Source organism: Triticum urartu, chromosome 4A (genome assembly GCF_056163025.1).
Source record: "Triticum urartu cultivar PI428250 chromosome 4A, HENAU_Tu73, whole genome shotgun sequence".
Lineage (NCBI taxonomy): Eukaryota > Viridiplantae > Streptophyta > Magnoliopsida > Poales > Poaceae > Triticum > Triticum urartu.
In genome coordinates this window covers 281,947,799-281,971,363 of record NC_141876.1, presented here as the reverse complement: position 1 = coordinate 281,971,363, position 23,565 = coordinate 281,947,799, and the positions used below count along the sequence as shown (strand labels likewise).

General features: G+C 46.1%; 2 protein-coding genes across 3 annotated transcripts in view; one reads left to right on the top strand and one right to left on the bottom strand.

Annotated features, from left to right (window-relative positions):
- LOC125551630 (protein ABERRANT POLLEN TRANSMISSION 1) overlaps positions 1–22,748 on the top strand; it is a 39,294-nt gene extending 16,546 nt beyond the window's left edge. For both annotated transcript variants that reach the window (XM_048714900.2, XM_048714902.2), the window contains 14 exons: positions 689–2,788; positions 3,046–4,843; positions 5,022–5,125; positions 5,832–6,188; positions 6,307–6,425; positions 8,382–8,640; positions 9,168–9,392; positions 18,646–18,785; positions 20,228–20,300; positions 20,549–20,650; positions 20,745–21,023; positions 21,157–21,324; positions 21,478–21,862; positions 22,349–22,748. In XM_048714900.2, coding sequence (XP_048570857.1) covers positions 689–2,788; positions 3,046–4,843; positions 5,022–5,125; positions 5,832–6,188; positions 6,307–6,425; positions 8,382–8,640; positions 9,168–9,392; positions 18,646–18,785; positions 20,228–20,300; positions 20,549–20,650; positions 20,745–21,023; positions 21,157–21,324; positions 21,478–21,862; positions 22,349–22,497 — 6,258 coding nt within the window. In that variant the 3' untranslated portion in view covers positions 22,498–22,748. The remainder of the gene's footprint in view (positions 1–688; positions 2,789–3,045; positions 4,844–5,021; positions 5,126–5,831; positions 6,189–6,306; positions 6,426–8,381; positions 8,641–9,167; positions 9,393–18,645; positions 18,786–20,227; positions 20,301–20,548; positions 20,651–20,744; positions 21,024–21,156; positions 21,325–21,477; positions 21,863–22,348) is intronic.
- On the bottom strand, positions 11,772–14,442 carry LOC147975606 (uncharacterized). The gene has a single exon (XM_087518269.1). The coding sequence runs from the start codon at positions 13,547–13,549 to the stop codon at positions 12,764–12,766; it is 786 nt and encodes a 261-aa protein (XP_087374395.1). The 5' UTR covers positions 13,550–14,442; the 3' UTR covers positions 11,772–12,763.
- Positions 22,749–23,565: the final 817 nt, after the last annotated feature.

Sequence of the window (23,565 nt, the reverse complement as noted above, 5' to 3'; positions counted from 1 at the left end):
TTGGAGTTTATATGCTTGTGAAGTAAATGTAGTTATTACTTTCTTAATAATAGAAATTGCTGTGTGCCCACATTCCCATTTATCAAGACCATGCCAACATGATTTAAGGCTGGTTGTAATGGAGAGTATCATACACTAGTATCATGCATATGATACTAGTGTATGATACTACTTCCGTAATGCATAGTATCATAAGTTGGTATCTTAGGTTGCCTTATTAATTGTCATGCATGACACAAAGTAGTACTCCCTCCGTTCCAAAATATAAGTCTTTCTAGAGATTCCAACAAGTGACTACATACGGAGCAAAATGAGTGAATCTACACTCTAAAATATGTCTACATACATCCGTATGTTGTAGTCCATTTGAAATGTCTAAAAGGACTTACATTTAGGAACGGAGGGAGTACAACATTTAATATGATACAGAATCATGATATAATACTACATCCTCTCTTTCCTCATTTAATTGTGTGCCATATCATCCAAAAAGTCTTGTTGGCATGCATGATACCCCTTATGATACTACCATTACGACCAGCCTAATGAATTATGAGATTCATGTCTGCTTGGTACTGCAGAAATATTAAGGTTTCAAGCTTTCATGTGTCCAAATTATGAATCACATCAAATTGGTATGTTACCATTTATAACTACTAACCTTAGCTGTAAATACTGGATTATGCAGTGTTGCTTGCTGTCTACTCATTTTTCTGCAAGTAAGTTGGTAAACCAAGGACCTGAACTGCATGCAAAGCTTGGAGAATTAAAATTCCTTGTTGCTGTGAAACATCAACAGTTGATAAATGAATGCATTTCGGGCACCTTACTGCACATTAGCTGCTCAACTCTTGATCTAGAGCAAAAGGAGGCAAGCAAAGATAGCGGTGTTGACCATGCTAAATCTGCTCTCTCTGTTAATATATCTGGAATAGGAATGCATTTCTGTTTTTATTACCTTGAGTTGCTTTGTACAACTGCAATGTCCTACAAGGGTTTTTTGAAAAGCATTCTCCCCCCTAAGAAACGACCTGTACATGAGACTTCTCAAAAATCTACCAAGAATGCTAAAGGAGCACAGCTAGTGAAGATTAGCGTTGAACAGTGCTCTATTTTGTATGTTGGTGACATGAGGCTTGAAGATATGTCCGTAGCAGATCCAAAGCGTGTAAATTTTGGTTCACAGGGTGGCCGTGTTATGATAACTGATGACGCTAATGGTGGCCCAAGGATGGCCTATGTAAACTCGACCAGGCTTCCAGATCATAAGAATGTTAACTTCTCCACTTCTCTTGAGACTAATCGATTTGGTGTGTGTCTGAACAAGGAAAAGCACTCCATGCAGGTTGAACTTGGAAGATCCAGATTAACACATAAAGAATATCAGTTTGATGATAATGCTGCAGAGGAGGTTACACTTTTTGATGTGCAAAAGGCAAAGTTCGTCAAGCGTTCTGGTGGGCAGAATGACAATGCAGTCTGCTCCCTCATCAATGTGACAGATATAGCAGTCAGGTATGAGCCAGATCCCTGCCTGGAATTACTTGAAGTAGCCACGCGGCTTAAATCAGTTCTGCACAGGCTGAAACTCCAGAATTCTGCTACTGAGGTAAAAGAAGAAACAGCACACATGGATACGTTGACAAAAAAAGAACCTACAGACAATAGCCAGCAAGAGAAGGCACAAAAGAAACGGGAATCAGTTATTGCCATTGATGTGGAATCATTGAAAATTTCAGGTGAACTTGCTGATGGGGTTGAAGCAATGGTTCACGTTGGCTCCATTTTTTCTGAGAATGCCAAGATTGGTGTTTTGATTGAAGGGGTTGCGATTATTTTTTGTGATGCACAGCTTTTCAAAAGCAGCCGTATGCAGATTTCACGCATCCCGATTTCTGTTTCTGACAGCATTCCTGATAAGAAGTTTCAGTCTGCAACTACATGTGATTGGGTTATTCAATTGCGAGATGCTTATATATGTCTGCCTTTTAGGTTGCAGCTGCGGGCTATTGATGATGCAGTTGAAGATACATTGCGGGCATTTAAACTTATTTCTGCAGCAAAAACATCCGTATTATTTCCTGAGAAGAAATCTAGCAGCAGCAGCAGCAGTAAAAAGAGCAAATCAAAATCCACGGTATTTCGGTATGTCAGGTTAATTGTACGTGACCTCACAGCAGAAATTGAGGAAGAACCTCTCCAAGGTTGGCTTGATGAGCATATGGCTTTAATGAAGAATGTATTTAGTGAGTCCATAGTTAGGTTGGATCTGCTCGATCAGCTTGAGTCAGCCAAAAACAAAGACTCCCCCAAGGCAAAATTGGATGGCTCTGCTTCTGAAAAGAGCAATGACAACCCTGATGTTTATGTTGATGCGCCTGGCATGCAATCTCTTGAAAAGCTTAGAGAAGAAATCCATATACAGGCATTTAAATCATATTACCAGGCATGTCAGAAGTTGTCAGTATCAGAAGGGTCAGGTTCATGTTCAAGTGGCTTCCAGTCAGGATTTAAGATGAGTAAACAGAGAGCATCAGTTATGTCAATCTGTGCAAAAGATGTTGACGTGAGCCTATCAAAGATTGATGGGGGTGATGAAGGAATGATTAGTTTTGTTAAAAGTGTGGATCCTGTTTGTGCAAAAAATGATATTCCATTTTCCCGGTTGTATGGCAGCAATTTTACTTTGAAAGCTAAATCATTATCTGCGTATATAAGAGATTACGCATTTCCACTCTTTTCTGGAACCTCTGCTAAATGTGATGGACGGCTTGTGCTTGCCCAGCAGGTTAGCCTTTGATGCTGTTCACTCCTTTCATTTATGGAATACTATTAGAACTATGAACCCACCCTTTGGCAATAGAAAAGAGAAAGACTTACTCAAACATCATATAGCTGCAATTTCTCTCTTTGTTCAAATACATAATTGTGTTAAAGCTAGGGAATTAAAAATAATTTCTGCAATATGTACTTCATACGTTTGAAAAAAATTTGTCCTGGTCAAATATCACTTCAAATTACATAATTATTTGTTTCTGGTGGCAGGCGACTTGTTTTCAGCCCCAAGTTCGACAAGATGTTTATGTTGGGAAATGGTGGCGAGTAAATCTGCTACGGTCCGCTACTGGCTATACCCCACCAATGAAAACATATGCTGACATACCATTGTCTTTTCAAAGAGGGGAGGTCTCCTTTGGAGTCGGCTATGAGCCAGTTTTTGCCGATATAAGCTATGCTTTTACATGTGCATTGCGCAGGGCAAATCTAGCTAAAAGATGGTACTTTGAGCGCCCCGAACCCCCTAGAAGAGAGCGCAGTTTACCCTGGTGGGATGATATGCGGAACTACATCCACGGTAAATTCAGCTTATGTCTTGCTGAAACAATGTGGCATCTCCCTGCTGCAACAAGTCCTTATGAGAAGCTAGATCAATTGCTAATCACAACTGGCTATATAGAAATACGATATGTGGATGGTTATGTCAGTCTGTCTTCAAAGTGTCTAAAGGTGTACATCACTAGCCTAGAGAGTCTTGCGAAGAAGTGCACTCTAGAACCTCCACCTCATACAACTATACCTTTCCTTGAAACACCCTCCTTTTTCATGGACATTGCAATAGAGTGGGGATGTGATTCAGGCAACCCTATGGATCATTATATATTTACTCTACCTGTAGAGGGAAAACCGCGAGACAAAGTACTTGATCCATTTCGGTCAACTTCACTCTCACTAAAGTGGAGCTTTTCACTTAAACCTAGTACTGCTGAACCTATGGAGAGTAAACAAAAAACCCAAGCATCTTCAAATGATTCTCCGACTCTGAATGTTGGAGCTCATGATTTGGTCTGGCTATCAAAGTGGTGGAACTTATTTTTTCTTCCTCCCCATAAATTAAGACTTTTCTCTAGGTTTCCACGGTTTGGAGTTCCTAGATTTATCCGGTCCGGAAATCTGCCACTTGATAGAGTTATGACCGAACAGTGTATTCGTTTTGATGCTACACTATTGCAGATCAACAATATACCACTACAGGCTGATGATCCTGCTAAAGGTCTGATACTGCACTTCACAAAGCTCAGGTTGGAAATTTCTTCCAGTCGTGGTAAGCAGATATTTACTTTTGACTGCAAGCGCGAACCTCTTGATCTTGTCTACATGGGCATAGACATGCACTTATTGAAGGTATTTATTAATAATACTCCTGAACAAACAAGTTCGAAGGATGGCCAGGTAGAAAGCAAGAGTCTGCATACCAAAGTTGCAGATAATCCTGCTTGTGAAAAGAGCAAAACAAAAACTAGATCGACTGAGAAAAGCCGGGATGATGGATTTTTTCTGTACTCTGATTATTTCACAATACGAAAACAAGCTCCCAAGGCCGATGCTGCTAGATTATCAGCATGGCAGGAGGATGGCAGGAAAAAATCTGAGGTGACATCATTCAAGTCTGAGTTTGATGGGGGTGATGAAAGTGACGATGCGCAATCAGGTAGTGATGAGGAGGGGTTTAATGTTGTTGTTGCTGACAATTGTCAGCGAGTATTCGTTCATGGATTGAAAATTCTGTGGAGTCTAGAAAATAGAGCCGCTATCTTATCTTGGGTTGGTGGTTTAACCCAAGCATTTCAGCCTCCAAAACCATCTCCTTCTCGCCAATACACCCAAAGAAAGATTCTTGAGAAAAAGCAGGCAATTAAAGAAGCTGAGATGTCTAATGATGCTGCTCCCAACTCTTCACCCTCAGCATCACAGTCTTCAGATCCTCTCCAACAAACCAAGAGTTCAGACCCAGCTTCTTCCATCGGATCCAGCAAGCTAGAGCCAACATCGAGTAGTGAAACTGGTATGCTTATCACACAATCCCTTTTCGTGCTAGCTGTTTGTACTGACCCCAGAACTAAGTTGGTATCTTTTTGTTTTATTATCTTCAAAAATGACTTAGTAGCATTGCACTAAACACTTGGAAATTTTAGCAGCTGCGTTAATAGTTTTCTTACTTTGACTAGTAACTTGTGATGTAGCAACGAAGCCTTCAAACAGTAGTGATTCTGAAGATGAAGGCACGAGACTTTTCATGGTTAATATTGTCCAACCTCAGTTCAATCTGCATTCAGAAGAAGCAAATGTGAGTATACTGCTGCCCTGCTTTTTTGGCAGTTCATATTAGCATTTTAAGAAATATCATATTGTTTTTCCTTCAGTCACAGGCTTGTCGAAACTCAAAACTATGCACAAACCTTTATCTTCAGCACATTACTGGCAGATAATGACTATAACCAATGTTACCCATACAAGAAATAGTGGACCAAGCTGATAGTGGTTGTCAGTCTGCTAAATAAGAGAATTCGAATAACAAATGACTCTGACGTGATTTTCACATTTTAATGGGCCAGAAGTTTGTATTTGATTTTAAAACATTAAATGCAACTACATTTGATATTTGCATCTCACTCACAAATTACTGCCATATAATTGGATAATATATAAATTTCGACGAATCTCAAGGTCCCGTTTGGAACATACGATTCCCATATGGATAAGTTGTAAGAAATTCTACTCCCAGTGAGAATGGATGTTTTGATTAATGTCCTATGAAATTCCCATGTTCCAAATGGTGCCAAAACTTCACAATTTCAGTACGATGGATTGCAGGTACATAGATTGTGTGTGAACACTCCTTGACAGCTAGCGAATTTACTTTCAAGCTCATTGTTTCTTATTTCCTTACTAACTCAGTGCCATGTTTATGGAAGAATGATTTCAGTTTTGATAATACACTATATTTAGGAACACTGTTGCAATTATTGAGATATCTGTTACAACTACATCAGGGTAGGTTTCTGCTAGCTGCTGGTAGTGGACGGGTGATGGTTCGTTCATTTCAGTCAGTTGTACAAGTTGGTCAAGAAATGTTTGAGAAAGCACTTGGCGCCAGCAACGTATCCATCGGAGAGTCCAAGCCAGAAATGACCTGGTCTCGTTTTGAGGTTTCTGTAATGTTGGAGCATGTTCAGGCTCATGTTGCTCCAACTGATGTTGATCCGGGTGCTGGTATTCAGTGGCTGCCAAAAATACATCGCAGATCGTCAGAAGTCAAAAGAACTGGTGCTTTACTTGAGAGGGTATTTATGCCATGCCAAATGTACTTCCGCATCACAAGACACAAGGGAGGAAATCCTGAGCTAAAGGTCTATTCTCTGCCATAATTTGATGTTGCTTTGCACCATTTCCGGAGCATCTTTTTGCATAGTCAGTGCCTCAGTGGAGGTAGCAAATGTATGTGTTTACTCTTTTTTGGTGATGCAGGTCAAGCCACTGAAAGAGCTGGCATTTAACTCTCCAGATATAACTGCTGGTATGACATCACGCCAATTTCAGGTTATGATGGATGTTTTGACTAATCTGCTCTTTGCGAGAGCTCCCAGGTATTCTGTCTATCTTGTATTACTTCCATTTTAGTATTTGAATACTATTATGCTATCAGTACCTTCACAACAAATTGGGAAGATCTAACGTGGTAGATTCCTTAAAAAACACTAGGAAATACTCCAATAATGATTATTGGGTGTTTTGTTTATATGGGTACTAACAAACAATGACATTTTTTAGTTTTATATGAGCTTTTGTGATATAATCCCTCCGGTTGTAAAGAGATGAAGTTTTAGGCATTGACACGGTCTGCAATATGTATCTTTGACCGTTACTTTTTGTAACATAGTATATTATGAAAAATCTAATGGTACTATTTTGACCTTACAAATCTAAAAAATAGTTCACATAATTGTAGTCAAAATTATTATTTTTGACCGAATCCTTTTTGGGAAGTCATGTATTTACGAATTGATGGAGTATCACTTGTCAGTGCTAAATGTCAAGTGTGATATATACTCTCTAATCTATATACAGCATAGGATGTCTTGGCCCAATGTGGCCCATAAATCCCTAATACATATCTATATTGCTAGTTTGAACAAGTTGCACATTTATCAATGTTTAAATCTGATGTATGGTAGGACCCTATACAGCCGATCTTTCACGAAAGGAGCGGATCCCGCGATGAACACGATGAACACGAGGGGAAACACGAGAGAAACACTAAAACCAACAAGAATGATCACACATATGCTAGATTCTCGAACACAAAAGAGTTCACACGATCCACGATCAACAAGGGACGATACACGGTAACCGGTTCTTCTCCAAAGGAGGTCTTGATGGGGCCACCCAAAAGGGGGTCTTGAATCCAAGGAGATCTTCTCTGTAGAGGGGCCGCGGTCTCTCTCAAGGAGTAGATCCGATGTGGATGAGCGAGGCTCTATCTCTAATATGAGCTATCACAACACTGACCCTAGAAAAGAGGAGGAGGAGGAGGTCTATATATAGTCTTAGAGGTCGAAGGGGTACATGGGCTTCGGCCCAACACGAAATCAGCACACAGGTGTCGGACGTCCGGTGGTTACCGGTCATTCGGAGGCTCGCGAGGGTCTGGACGTCCGATGCTTGTCGGGCGTCCATAGATTCGGCTCGGATGGGCTAGGGTCTGACGTCCGGTCGGGGTCGGATGTCCGGGGCGTCGGTCGTCCGGTAGTCTTCGGAAGTCCAGCGTTTTGGCTCGGGTGTGGTAGCGCCGGTCGTCCGGAGAGGGCCGGTCGTCTGGTGCCTGGAGTTCGTCGGACGTCCGAGGGTCGCCGGTTGTCCGGTGACTGGGAGTTTCGAGCAGTCCTTCTTCTTGTCCATTGAGCTGGGCGTCCTTGCTGTCTTGTCCGTTGGGTGTAGCTGATCTGTGGCTTTCCGCCAAGTACCTGATCACACATAGGGTTTTCGCTTGTAGTAGCCATGTCTCATGCATAGAAAGTGGTAGTTCGGAGAGGAGTGAGTTCACCTTATCTTCGATAGCCTTGGCTCGTGCTCTTGTCATTGGTCCAAGTGGTGTCGTGGGAGACGTTGATAGGTCCATGGGGATGACCTTGGGATGCTCCGCATCAAAATCTCTTCTCATGCTCTCTAATATGGTATAGATTTGGGATAATCCCTAGAATCCACCATGCTTTGCTCATCAACGGGTGAGGCTTCAATCACTATCACACCACCTCTGTTTTCTAGTACTTGCTGCAAAAACTTAAAGATCTGCCACCTACAAAGTGCAAATTCTATAAAATACTATCTCCAAATTCATTTTTTTGTGACCCGAAAATCTCCACATTCGTTGGCACTCCTGTGGAATTCATAAACATGAATATATTTCTTAAAATAAAAACCGAAATAAGTTTATTTAGTTCGTAATAGCATTTTGGTTTCTGCTAGCTGTATTCATCTTGACTGGGCAATATATATCTTGGGTGATATTTGCTTCGTACTAATGAAACTACTCCATTTTTCAGAACTCGGAAGAGTAATCTGTGCTATCCCCTTGATGATGATGATAGCGACATTGCTGAAGAATCTGATGCAGTTGTACCAGATGGAGTCGAAGAGGTCGAATTAGCGAAGATCCATGTTGAAGTAAAAGAAAGAGAACGGAAGATACTGTTTGATGATATCAGAATCTTGTCTACCAGTAGTGAATTATCTGGTGATCCGAGTCAGTCACCAAAATTGGATGATTCTACATCAATTGCTACTGGTTCAAAGTCAATGCTGGTATGTATGAGAATTACAGTTGTTGCCTGTCCACACAGGTATAAATAATACTCCCTCCGTCTAGGTGCATTAGGCATCTTAGGAGGTGCACTGCAACCTAGGCACGTAGAGATTGGGCTAGCAGAAAAAATTGAATCGTAGAGGAAGCCAATCACACTATTCCTTTCTCAACTGAAAACATGCTATTAATTAGGAGACCTCTTCAAATCCAAATAGTGTGCTGCATAAATTGCTTGCATTGGTCCTCCAATTAATAGATGGGGTCTAACTAATATGCATGCAAGTAGTACTGCTCCTATGTGCCTTAGCGTTTTGGGATTATTTTATTTTCGTCAGATGCCTAATGCACCGAGACGGAGGGAGTATTTTGCTTCCTGCAAATTGTATTTGTTTGTAAACTTCACTGGTTAGTTCATATCTTTTTTCGTACTTACTTAACACTAATGAAGCAAATATTTAAGCTCTCATTAGCATGAATCTTATGAATAAACTACTTCAATCTGAGTTTACCATCATGGCTTTGCCAGGTAAAACGTCTGAAGAAAGAACTTGTGAATGTCCGAAATGGTAGGAAAGAAGCATATTCTATGCTGAGAAGTGCTATGCAGAAAGCTGCACAGTTGAGGTTGATGGAAAAGGAAAAGAACAAAAGCCCTTCATGTGCCATGAGAGTTTCGGTGAGGATAAACAAGGTCGGGTGGAGCATGTTAGCAGACGGAAAAGCCTTTTCTGAAGCTGAGATAAATGATATTGTAAGTTTATTTTTTCTCCAGCCAAGTATAATATTAAGTTTGTGATTTCTAATAGTTCAAAGACTAGGAGTGCCTTTTCAAAAAATGCCAGCGAACAATTATCTGGAGAGAGGGGGGAGGGAGGAAAATTAATCGTTTATTTCCAGATGCTTTGTCATTCCCTTTTCTTAATTCTAGTTATTGCTATGGGAGGGATAGATTTCTTCGTGATATGACAACATTTTATCATTTTCAATCTTTTTTTAGTATCGGAAGGAAAAAGAAAGAAAAGATGGATTGGGTTGAACCTCAAGAGTCATGAAAAATTTGGTAAACCCCATTTTTGAAAATAGAAATTCCATTTAAAGGGTTACCCAAGCTAAATAAGGCGATCTGTTGCCTTGAGCTCACATACTCTTCTTGCTAATCCCAGTATCCAGTTTTTCCTTGATAAAGAATCTGTCAATCTCCACATGTTTGGTTCTATCATGTTGAACTGAGTTGTTTGCTATGTTAATTGCTGACTTGTTGTCGCACCATACATTCATACAACTGATCTTCAATATCTTCAGCTCTTCTAATAGATTCCTTGTCCATGATAACTCACTCAACCCTTGAGACATGGCTCTGTATTCAGCCTCTGCAGTTGATTTGAAAACAACTGGTTGTCTCTTGCTTCTTCAAGACACTAGATTTCCTCCTAGGAAAACACAATGGCATAAAGTTGATCTCCTATCATCCAGGCAGCTAGCCCAATCAGCATCACAATAACCATCCATGACAAGGTGTCCACGACTCTTGTATATCAGTCCTTTCCAGGACAACTCTTCAAGTACCTCAAGATTCTATGTATTGCCTAGGCTCATGCATCATGCATATATCTGCTCACAACACTTATTGCAAATGCAATGTCTGGTTGTGCATGACACAAGTACAATAATCTTCCCACAAATCGTTTCTTTATACACTAGATCACTTGATTAGGCAGACATTATGGTTTTGATCAATTGGGATTGAAGCAGCTCGACAACCTAGCATGCCAACATCACAGAGGAGGTCATGGGTACCTTTCTTTGAGAAAGAGTTATTCCTTTTTCAGACCTGGCCACTTCTATACCAAGGAAGTACTTGAGTTGACCAAGATGTTCAACTTCAAAGGCCTTACTCAGACACCGCTTTAACCTTGCTATCTGTTATGGTGTTGCTAGAAGGAGGGCGCGAGAGGGCCGGCCGGGGCCCTTTTTGCCCACGGCCGGGCAAGATGGAAGGGATTTCCTTCTTAATTCTTTCTTGATTAGATTGATACATCTCCTCTCTTTATATAGAGAGGTTTACTTGACTCTCAAGCAAGGCTTACTTGACCCCTAAGCAAGCGACCCTTATCTCTAATTAACCCTAAGACTGATCACCGAGAATATAGAAGCCGGCGCGGAGACGATGTAGGGTTTTCTGCACACCCTCGTGTCCGGCCGAGTGGGCCAGCAGCAGAACCTGATGACGGAGGTCGTCGTGCGCCAGCACGAAGATACGGCGCCCATGCAGGAGCAGGCCATCGGCGAGGCGCCACGGCTCCTCCAGGTCGCCCGCAGCAAGCCTCTGCTGAAGGAGCAGAGCGTCCGGCGCGGCCGCGGTGGCCCGACGGATGTCGGCGAAGAGGGCGAAAGAGGGCCCGTGCGGATGCATAGCACCACCCCCTCGGAGTCGCCGACGGTGGCGTCGTGGTCCGCGTCGCGGCGAGACAGGGCGTCGGCCACAGTGTTAAGGCGGCCCGGACGATACTCGACAGTGAAGTCAAAGCCAAAGAGCTTGCTGATCCACTGATGCTGCGGCACGGTAGACAGCCTCTGGTCCAATTAGAACTTGAGGCTGTAGTGATCCGTGCGAATCCTGAACGAGTGGCCCCAAAGATAGGGCCGCCAATGGTGCACAGCCTGCACCAAGCCAATGAGCTCCCGCTCATAAGCCGCGAGCTTAAGATGGCGTGCGGCGAAGGGCCTGCTGAAGAAGGCTAGAGGGCCATCGCCCTGATGAAGGACGGCGCCGAACCCCGCACCGGAGGCATCACAGTCCACCACAAACGGGCGGTCGATATCAGGCATATGAAGAACGGGGCCCGTCGTGAGGGCCCCCTTGAGGGCCTTGAACGCCGACGTCGCCTCCTCATCCCAGGCAAAGGCGTCGCGGCGCAGCAGACGCATGAGTGATGACGCGATGAGGCCAAACTCCAGGACAAATTTCCGGTAGTACCCTGCGAGGCCCAGGAAGCCGCGAAGAGCCCGCGGTGAGTGTGGTGTCGGCCAAGCCGCGACCACCGCCACCTTGTCGGCGTCCATAGCAACCCCCTCAGCCGAGATGACGTGGCCGAGGTAGGCGACTGAAGGTGTCCCGAACGAACACTTCGAGCGCTTAAGATGAAGATGGTGCGCCCGAAGCTCGTTGAAGACGATGGCGACGTGCTGAAGGTGCTCCGCCCACGAGGCGGTGTAGATAAGAATGTCATCAAGGAAAACGAGCACAAACCGACGCAAGTAGGGGCGGAGGACGTCGTTCATCAGAGCCTAGAAGGTCGTCGGGGCGTTGGAGAGGCCGAAAGGCATCACCAAGAACTCGAAGTGGCCGTGATGAGTCCGAAACGCCGTCTTGGCGACATCGTCCGGGTGCATCAGCACCTGGTGGTAGCCCGACCGGAGGTCGAGCTTGGTGAAGAAACGCGCCCCATGGAGCTCATCTAGGAGCTCGTCGGCCACCGGAATAGGAAACTTGTCCTTGCGTGTCAGGGCATTAAGGGCGCGGTAGTCGATGCAGAAGCGCCACGTGCCGTCCGATTTGCAGACGAGGAGGACCGGCGCCGAAAATGGCGACGTTGAGATCTGGATGATGCCCAAGGCGAGCATGAGCGCGCATTGCCGCTCCAGCTCGTCCTTCTGCAGCTGGGGATAGCGGTAGGGGTGCACTGCAACCGGCGCCGTGCCCGACAGGAAATGAATGCGGTGATCATACACCCGGGCTGGCGGAAGGCCCTGAGGCTCGTCGAAGAGGTCGCGGTGCTGCTGCAGAAGGTGATCTAGCAATGGGTGCTCGGGCTCGGTGGCGGCCGCGGCCAGCTGAAGCTGCGGCGTCGCCGGAGAGGCGCCACCCATGCCCTCCCACCGGACGCGGCGACCCTGGCGCCAGATGGTCATCGTCAGGGCGTCAAAGTCCCAGAGGGTGGGACCAAGGGTTCGCAAGAAGTCGACGCCGAGGATGAAGTCGAAGCAGCCCAAGTCGATGCCCGCGCACGTGATGGTGAAGTGCTCGTCGCCGATAGTGATGGGCACGTTCCGCGCCAGCCCATGACACCGGAGGCGGTCGTCGTTGGCCACCGTGACCCGAAGTTGCTCCCCGCCCGTCGGCTAAAGCGCTAAGCGGCGCATGGTAGCCTCGGGCAGGAAGTTATGTGTGGAGCCCGTATCCAAGAGGGCCACCAGGCGTTCGCCATGAATCATCACCGGCAAGAGGATAGTTCGCTTGTCGCGGATGCCGGCAAGCGCATGGAGCGAGACCACGAGCGCCGTCGCCGGGGCGGTCGCGGGGGCGGCCTCCGCAACAACTGGGGGCGGCAACTCGCCGTGCCTGTCGGCGGGTGTGTCCTCCTCGACGTAGTCGGCCGTCTCCAAGTAGAAGAGGCGCGGGCAGACGTGGCCCGGCACGTAGGGCTCATCACAGTTATAGCAAAGCCCCTGGAGCCGATGCTCGAGCTGCTCGGCCTGAGAGAGCCAACGGAAGGGCCGCGTCGCGGCCGGGGTGGTAATCGCCGGAGCGGCCGGGGGCAGCCGGCCTGGAGCAGGTGCTGGGGGCTGCCTGGCGTTCCGTCGGCCTCCTCGAGCCGGGGCCGCCTGCTGCAAGGCCTGCGCGCGACACTCGAAGGCGCGGGCGTAGTACATGGCCGTCTGGAGGTCCTGGGGTCCTCGAAGCTCCACGTCAACGCGGATGTGATCCGGGAGACCGCCGACGAAGAGCTCGGACCGTTGCTGCGCCGTCACGCCCGGCGCGTGGCATACAAGGGCCTGGAAGCGGTCGGCGAAGTCCTGCACCGTGGATGTGAAGGGGAGGTAGCCGAGCTCCGCCAGCCGGCTCCCGCGGATTGGCGGCCCGAAGCGAAGGAGACATAGCTCACGAAAACGCTCCCAAGGGGGCATGCCGCCCTCGTCCTGCTCGAGGGCGTAATACCACGTCTGTGCGGCACCTCGGAGGTGATAAGAGGTCCGACGCGAGTGTGCGTTGCCCCTGGAAGAACTGCTCGCACTGGTTGAGCCAGTTGAGGGGGTCCTCAGTCCCGTCGTAGGTGGCGAAGTCGAGCTTGGAGAAACGTGGAACGGCGGGTCAGCGCGGCCCGCGTAAGGACCCGCGGAGCCGGACGGATCACCGTACAGCAGGGTGGGCGTCGGCTGTTCCCCGACCGTAGTGTAGACAGGCTGCGGCGCCGACACGGACAGCCAGGCCCGGAGCGGTGACGGCGACGGCGACGGAGGGAAGCGAACCTGCTGGATCGGGACACCTCCCGGCGCGGTCGGCCCTGGCCCGGTGCTGAGTGGTGGAGGGGCCTGCAGCGGCGGCGGTTGCTGGATGGAGGCGGTGGGTGCTAGAGGCACGGCGGGAGCCAGCGCCGGCCACTGCGGGGCGGCGGCGGCAGCTGCAGCGTCCCAGCGAACGCCGCGGAGGCCCCTGGATGCGGCGAGTACCACGGCAGGGCCGGCGGCCCGGTGGCGGCAATCGGCGGCAGGGGCGGCGGCGGCCCGTAGGGGCTGGCCAGGTACGGCCGTATCCCCTGGACGGCTGTGACGAGGTCGTTGAGGACCCCGGTGACCTCCTCCGGGGTATAGGCGGCGGCCGGTGGTGCGGTGGAGGGCGCCGGCATCTGGGCGGTGGCGGCGCCGGAGGGGGTGAATAGCGGCGCGGATGGGGAGGGCAGCGGCGCGGTGGAGATGGCCAGCGGCCCGGTGGTTATATAAACAAGCTGTAAGACTCTTTTTCGGATTAAGCAATAAGACAATTCTATTGCCCTGCTCCCAGAGGAGCCGGAACCCTAAACCCTAACCGCCTTCTCTCACCGCCACAGCCTCCTCCACGCACACGACGGCGCCCAGCCGCCGCCGGCCGCGTGCTCACCCGCGCCCAGCTCCCTCCTTCCCCTACAATCTCTGGCCTAGACCTGGTAGAACCCTAGCTCCTACCACTATCTCTACGTCATCATCACCGGTGATAATGATATCAACATAAACTGCAAGGATGGTTAGTTTCCCTTTAGAGTGTCTATAAAACAATGTATGATCACCAGTGCATTGTCCATACCCTATGTCACACACCACCAGTCTAAACTTGTCAAACCAAGCTCTTGGAGACTGCTTCAGTCCGTAAAGGGCTTTCTTCTAAACCTGGGCATTCTCGGGGCCAGGCCTTACAAAGCCCAACCTTAAAATCTCAAGCCCGAGCCCGGCCTCGCCAGAAATAAATAATCAGTGCACTTTTTGATTAAAATAATAATTTTCAGGATATTTAAAATATATATTATATCTATATATCTAATAAAATAATGGTTTATGCCCTGTTCGGGCTTATCTTCGGGCTTCCGGACCGGGCTACAGACGGAAAAGCTGAGCCCGAGCCCGGCCGGGATGTCGGGCTGTCCATGCCTGCATCTACTTTCTTCAGCCTTCTTACCTTGCCAACGGTCTCAGAAGTCGAGAACCCAGGTGGAATCGCCATGTATACCTCTTTGTCGTGAAGAATACCCAATAAAGATACACTTGACTGCCAGAGGATCGAATTTGTTGACTGATGGCCTATGATCACGAACAAAGCAAGTGCAACCAAACACCTTGGGAGGAACGTGGAATTTATTTTCGGTGAAAATCAACTCACACCGTGATTTCATACCTATCACCCGGGATGGCATGCGGTTGATCAAAAAGGTGGCCATCATGATAGCTTCACTCCACATGAACTTGGGCACATTCATGGTGAACATCAATGCCCGGGCCAACCTCCAGAGGGTGGCAATTTTTCCTCTCTACCGCCCCATTCTGAAGAGGTGTGTCCACACAAGATGTTTGATGCAGGATGCCCTTGTCCGACATGAAGGCACCAATGGTCTTGTTAACATACTCAATGCCATTTCAGATCCGTGTGTTTGAATTTTCACATTAAATTAAGTCTGAACAAGTGCATAAAAACTTTGAAACACTGAAACACTTCATATTTATGTTTCAAAAGATAGACCCAAGTCATCAGAGAATAGCAATCAATCAACATAAGGAGATACTTTGCACCACTGATAAATAACATTGGATATGTCCATACATCACAGCGGATTAACACAAAAAGAGATATGCTCATGATCCCCTTACTCACATGTGGGTTTACGGTATTATGATGCCCTTAACACAAAAGGAGAGAGTGTGGAACATAAGAATTAAACTCATTAAAGTCTCCAGCAACATATTATGATACTCCAAAGTCAAGCACCCATTCCGAGTTTATTTTATGGGGTTGCTATTGATGCGTATTCAATGTTACCTTCGTTTGTATCGACAAAATTGCCATAGCTCGTAGCAGTCTTCTGTCCTCCTGCAGGCTGCTTCCCTTCAACTGAAGCAGCTACATTTCAATGAGGAGCATTCCAAGAACCGCCACTCCCATTCTGACCACCTAGGCTGCTACTGCCACTGTACCCTCGGCCTCTGCCTCTTCTGGGTCCAGTGCAGAAATGACTTATATGCTCTGTTTGACCACAATTATAACACCCCTAAAACCTCACTGGTCAGCCACTCTATAAGCAGATTCATTTCCATCTCCTCTTCTCGACTAGAGTGTACCTCTTCTTGGGACATCGCAACAATGGCCTCATCAAGGACAAAAGCATCGTTGATGAAGCAGCACATTGTGCTGCTCTCAAAACCTTGATCTAGACCTTTGAGAAATTGCATCACACGCCTGCGCTCAACCCAATTCCTGGCAATCTCCATGGACTCTGCATGTGGAAGGTCAACAGGATCACACTGATCTAGATCTGCCCAAAAATGTTGCAGCTCATTCACATACTGTGACATCCCGATTTGGTATACTCATATCACCAAAGGTGCACCTTCTTTTCCAAGGGCCCATTCGAAAGGAACCTCAAAGTTAAGCGTGCTTTGCTTGGAGCAATTTGAGGATGGGTGACCAACTGGGAAATTAATCTCGGGTGTTCAGAGTGTGGACAAAATGCGCAGAAAAGACTCTAGATCCCAGGCGCAACGGCCAGGAACCAGTGGGTTTGGTCGGGGCGTTACAATTGGCATCAGAGCCGACCCTCGCGGTTACATGGCCGTGTACGGGTTAGTGATGCATACACATGGCACATGTGGATGCTGGTACTAGCACGAACAGATGTGTGCCAAGAGAGAACGTTCTTGCTGGGCCGACGGGGACGTCGGTTCCTTTGAGGGGGGTATATGTGACATCCCGACTTAATAGGAATGGAAGACTACTCATATCAACAAGGTGCAGCTTCTTTTCCGGGAGCCCATCCGAAAGGAACCTCAAAGTTAAGCGCAGGAAGGATAGTGTTGGTCTGTGGGGCCAGTCTAGATCCCAGGCGCAACGGCCAGGAACTGGTGGGTGGACTGATGGATTTGGTCGGGGCGTTGCACATACTCACACTTCTATCACCTTGAGGAACAACATGGACCCTGTCTTCAATTTGGGACACGAGCATCTGGTGGCCCTTACCGGAATACCTCACGGACAGCAGGCTCCACACAGCAAAAGCATTCGGTAATGCCTCAACAGACACTGCAATGGCTGGAGTCAGGGAGTTTAACATCGAGGCCAATATCAGGGAGCCAGTAACACTCCACTTCTTCCATTCTGAGCTCTCCTTGTCAGTCAACCATTCCCAGAACATACCCCGTCAGACATTTGTCTTCCAAGATCAACAAGGCCTGCCTCAACTAGCTCAGGTAGCTGCTCATGCCGTTCAGCTTGACATCATTTGGCATGAGGTCAAGCTTGAACCCCTGATCTACTAGGCACAACAATTACGCCACCTGGAAGAGTTGACCCCTCGCAGCCTTCGCAGTCGTGAGTTGCGCAAGTTTCTTTATAGCAGCGATCAGTTCAGCCCCCATGACTGCCTCCACCTCTTTTTCTCCTAGCTGTGCCACCTCTAGTGCTGCCTTGTTCCTCTGCAATCAGCAGCCACTCAGCTCTTCTACGCTCGCTAGCACCACGAAACTAGCCACCAACTCCAGGAGCCCAGCAGCAGCAGCAGCAGCTCCAGTCACACTCTCTTCTTCTCCACTAGCACCAACTCCAGCAACTGAGTAGCAACAGCAGCAGCAGTCACTGCCACCTTCAGGACCACAGCCCCTACTGGACAGTCTGGTCGCAATCTGGTCACTCAAACCCTTCTTCTCCAATCAGCACGCACGCAGAAGCAAATCAGCAGCAGCATGTCGTTCCCTCTCACCACAAACAGCATGCAGCAACCGCAGCTCCTCCTTCTCCTCTCCAATCACCTCCTCCCCTTCTCAGCTGCAGCAGCTGCAGCTCCTTCTCCTCTCCTCAGCCAAGCTCGCCGCCTCCAGCTTCACCTCCTCGCCGGACCCAGCCGGCCGCCGTCGCCCGCGCAGCTGGCGCACAGCAGCCACGCCCAGATGCGCCGCCGCCTCCTCACCGGACCCCGCCGCCGGCACCGCCGTCTCCAGTGCCCTGACCTGGTCTGATTACCATGTTGCGAGAGAGAGAACGCACCTCGTGCTTTTCTAGTGTGGAGCGACGCATCTGACCGGACATGATCTGGCTCCTCTTTTTTTTTAAGGCAATCTGGCTCCTCTTTTTTGTTTTGAGTGGAGTCCGACTCCCCTTTTTTTGCCAAAAAAGGTTTTCGCCTCACTTTATACATAAAACAAACCACAAGAGCCACAAGATCCAACAAATGTTCACGCCACACGCACACGCAGAAGTAGCAGACAGACAAAGTGCAAAAGGGTTCTGCTGATGGCACAACTCAATAAGCCCTAAAAAAAGGAAAAAAAAGGCGAACAGAAAAGCAGCAGTACAACTTCTTTTTTTTGGAACTAGCCTGCGAACAGAAAAGCGGCAGTACAACTTTTTTTTTTGGAACTAGCCTGGGCCTTATGGGCCGGACGGAACAAGGGCTCACATACAATATTATCTTTAGTTTCTTCTCCGAATAACAGAATGTGCATGCTTATTTAGATCTTTTGCTGACCTTTTCTGTATGTATATGTAGATTTATGATTTTGACCGGGACTACAAAGACATAGGCATTGCTCAGTTGACAACCAAGTTGTTTGTTCTCAGAAATGGTCTTGCTAATGCAAAATCAGATACTGTTGTTGCACCCTGGAATCCACCGTCTGAATGGGGCAAGTAAGGATGGCTTCTTCTCCCTTGCAGCATTAAGCGATAGTAACTACAATATCTCTTTTGCAAGAATAAAGTGACGTGAGAGTTCTTTTAGGCATGTGTGGACTCTTCAGCCTCTCATTTTGCCAACTTAATTGCAGATTCTTTCATTTTGTAAGATATTACTTTTAGTCTGGGATCTGCATTTTCCAACAACAGGAATATTGCCTATGTGAAACTTTGTCACACACAAAATATATCTCAAAGCAACTTTGCACTGCTAACTGTGAAATATATAAGGGCATCACAAAGGTGCAGTGCAAGAAGTTTCTGCATAGGCACTTAGAGAGAGAGAGAGAAAACAGCTACACTTTGTGAGTGCTTAGATGGACATCACAAAGGTGCAACGCAAAAAGTATCGCAAAGCATCCGTATGATGTTATCTCCGCCAATGCAAGCACCTCTTTGTGGGTGCTTAAGATGGTTTTATAGTTTACTTGCTGGAGATAGCTACACTAAATATATCTTAGTGTAACTTTGGAATACTGCTAAAAATGAAATATATAATAGCATGCACAAAGGCACAATGCAAGAAGCTTCTGAATGGGCACTTAAAGAGAAGCATAGCCACGGCACCAAGCACCCGTCTGAGAGTTATCTCCTTCTATGCAAGCACCTCTTTATAGAAGCTTAGATGGTGATCAAGCATAAGAACCTTAACACTAGTACTCCCTCCTTTCCGGTTTATAAGGCTCAGTTCAAAAATCTCACCAACCAAGGTAGATGATGAGTGGTGGAATATTTTTTGTATTTTGCAAAAGCACCCAATTAATGCTCTTGTTTTCCTCAAAAAATTATGTTTACGAATGCATTAATTGCAATGCATGCATGCATAAAGTGCATGCATTGGTCAGTTTTCTCTTAATACTTGCATGCAATGATTTAATGCACCTTGAAGTCTGAACATGTGATGGGGAACAACCAAATTGAGCCTTATAAAATGGAAAAACTAAAATTTTGAGATAAGCCCTATAAACCGGAAAGGAGGGAGTAGTGTCTAATCAAGCACCGGCACTAAAAATCTAGCACCCTGCCTTTGCTGCGGGGCAAGAAAAAACATTTTATTTTTGGTAAGCATGTCTCCAAGCATCTGCATCGCGCATTACTAATAAGTGACACATGTAGAGTTCATGGACTATGGGTTCTGACTCTATTCATTTCTGTGTGAGTTGAGCTCAGCAGAAGTACATCCAAGATTAACCGTGGCTCCATTAAGACAAAGGAGTGAACTAAGCTAAAGGCATGGATGCCGAGTGTGATATTTGAATCTGAACTTTTGTTCTTACAGTTTGTTCTTCATTTTCTGTTCTTTTTCCTGATTCATATGTATTTGATTCATTTTAGCTTGGAAGAACATATATTCTCCATTCTGAGGAACCATGGTTCAACACTAATTTTCAATGCAGGAATGCAATGCTTCGTGTTAATGCTAGGCAAGGAGCTCCGACTGATGGAAACTCAGTAATTGAGAGTTTGCTGGTAGGTTCAGTGGATTTTACATTTGATGAACTGGAGTTTAGCAAGAATGTTCTTCCTTTGATTGCTAGCTTTACCCAACTCTGTAGTTTACAAGAACAAGAGTAACAGATCAGGCTGTATGAATACACATTAAACAGTATTACTGTCAGGTTATTTTCGGTTGTGTATATACATGCATAGTGAATGGTTTTGCTCAAAAGAAACAGTTTGGTGAATGACAGTGTTTCCTTTCTACCTTGTTAATGTAGGTGGACATCTATCCACTGAAAATTTATTTAACAGAATCAATGTACAGAATGATGTGGGGATATTTCTTCCCTGGTGATGAGCAGCACCCACAAAAGCGGCAGGTTAAAATATCATTTCATGGTATTTGTGTTGTGATTTATTAATTATGCTTTCTCCTTTGTTGCTCATTTTGTGCTTCTCCTTTTCCTTATATAGGAACTTTTCAAAGTCTCTACTACAGCAGGGACACGTCGAGTTAAGAAAGGCACTTCGGTTGCAGAAACAAACAGTCCCAGTAACCAGTCATCATTTGACAGAACATGGGAGGAAAATGTGGCTGAATCTGTAGCTAATGAACTTGTTTCACAAATCCAGGGTCAGTCAAATGCCCAAACTCGTTCTGCTCGTGAAGAGAAGAAGCCTGTAGAACCTAATGAGGTGAAGCAATCTAGACCTCAGAAGATGATGGACTTCCGCAATATAAAGATAAGCCAGGTTGGTTGGTATATACTTCATCAAATGATGTTTTATTTATGCAACGTAGTAACCGTAGTACACAGCCTGCTGAAATTTTCTTTAATATGCTCGCTGTTATTCCATATAATGTAAGCTTTTGATGATATGCTAGGTCGAATTGCTTCTCACGTATGAGGGATTGCCATTTGCTGTTAGTGATGTAAGGCTACTCATGGATACCTTTCATCGTGAAGATTTTACTGGGACATGGCCAAGACTATTTTCACGAGTGAAGAAACATATTGTATGGGGAGTACTGAAGTCAGTAACTGGCATGCAGGTGCTTTTCTTTCATTTTGCTTTCTAACTTTTGAAGCTGAATGGCATTCCGTATTGAATGCTAAGTAGTTAAATAGCAGATCGTGCGATGCCTTGTATGGATCTTTAAGGTTCAAGGCAATCCTTTGACTTAGACGTCGCTTCTTTTTTACAGGGTAAAAAGTTTAAAGCTAAATCCACTAGCCAAAAAGAGCCAACTGCAGGATTAATCGCTGCCAATGATTTAAATTTGAGTGACAGCGATGGTGATGAAAGTGGGAACTCTGATCAACTACCATCTTTCCTTAGAAAACCAAGTGATGGTGCTGGTGATGGATTTGCCACCTCTGTGAAGGGATTGTTCAGTTCACAAAAAAAGAAAGCAATGCATTTTGTCCTGAAGACTATGAAAGGAGATGGTGATCAGGATTTTCAGGGTGAACGGAGTGAGAATGATATCGAGTTTTCTCCATTTGCTCGGCAGTTAACTATAACAAAAACAAAGAAGCTTATAAGGAAGCACACGAAAAAGTTACAGCCTAAAGTTCCCCAAAATGCAGGTGAGATACGAATCATCGCTTCAGTGATTCTATTTGTCAGCTCTAACTGAAGTAGAAATAGAGGAAGAAATAGCACTGGTCAGACATTTTAATCATTGAAATATTTTCCTTGTTTGAAAATAAATAAAGAGAAGATCTAATTGGTCTGTCTGTAAGAGTACCTGCCTAATCATGCGACCACTCTAGCTTGTATAGTTAAAACAATATTTCTTGCATTCATTAGTATACAGGGGTAAGGAAATTGTCGTATTTTGTGCTACGAGCAAGCACTTGGAAACTGTATTGGACCCCATATCCAAATGGTATCATCATGCAACTTATTATTTTCATTATTATTGAAACAATTTATAGATTGTTAAGACTATCTGAGGAACATGCCTGAACAAATTGGAGACTAGTGTGTGTGAGCTGGAACAAATCTATTCTCATTGTGATAGTTTCCAAAAAAATATAGAGGGTTCTGACGTGTGTTTTCTTCTTGCCCAGGTAGTCAGCAAGAACACGGGTCAGAGTTGCCACCGCGCGGCCCTTCTGGGCATCATACGGACTCGTCGTCCTCCTCCTCCTCTTCATCCTCTTCTGACAACGATGAGCCATCGCGGGTGGAAATGAGCCCGAAAGATCATGCAGCGTAGGCGTACGCGTGGACGATTCTTTGGTCAGTAAAAGCTGGATGGATGCTTCTAGTTGATCATGCAGCGTAGGCGTACGCGTGGACGATTCTTTGGTCAGTAAAAGCTGGATGGATGCTTCTAGTTTGTGGACTAAAACAGCTGCGCCTGAAGAAATTCTTTAATCCAGGAGAAATATTGTTGACACATATGAAGCATTATTTTACCGAGCTTCTGAAAACAAGGCGTTGAAATAAGCTGTGTCCTTCCTTTCATGGCAAGCCACATGAATTTGCTCCTTGGTAATTTTGTTTTGCAATGCAGTATAATAGGACAACAAATGTGTAGTAACATAGCATCATCAATGAATCAATGACCATATATCGATAATAGTAGCAAAATATGCAATGCCTCTAACAATTAAGAAGGATTACTAAACAACAAAGGAAATTATAATATAACTCTACAATCCCCTTTTTCGGAGAGATTGATAACATACTCATCTTCCACTTGCTTGAAGAATTCTCTCTCTTGAAATAGGCTTTCGCCCCGTTTTATAAATAAAGCAATGATTCATACAACCAGCATCCAAACATCTTACCAAGAATGACGGCTGGGGCAACAGCACACACATGCCCAAGAAAACATAAAAGAAATAGGAAAAAAAAGCCACCTAGTGGTTGTCGCCAAGCAGCGTGACGAGGATGATACTTGCCGTGTTGTAGCCAGAAGTGCATCCATCACGAGGCCGAGACGATCACGCTCATGCTGCCTCGAGAGTGGATGTCGGTGTTGCAGAAAAGCAAGGAATTTGAAGGAGTCAGACACTTTCCTCGGAGAGTCATCCAAAGTGTCCATGACATTGCTGCAAAGATAAGCTAGAATAAGCGGCTATGTTGAGACTGTTGGGTAGCCTTGCACTGGAGGAACTCCGTGAGGTTCAGGGCCTCCCAATCGGGCCCCAGCGCAACACGGATGAACGTACATAACACCCGCGCCGCCGTACAGGAGAATAGGATATGGGTCCCGGTATCTGTACCGCGCAAAGGGGGCACATGCCATCACCCGGGCCGTGCCAATTAAGAACCTCTG

Bases quoted from the DNA above. Each gene is read 5' to 3' on its own strand.
- LOC147975606 (XM_087518269.1), bottom strand. From the start codon at position 13,549: ATGCCCCCTTGGGAGCGTTTTCGTGAGCTATGTCTCCTTCGCTTCGGG.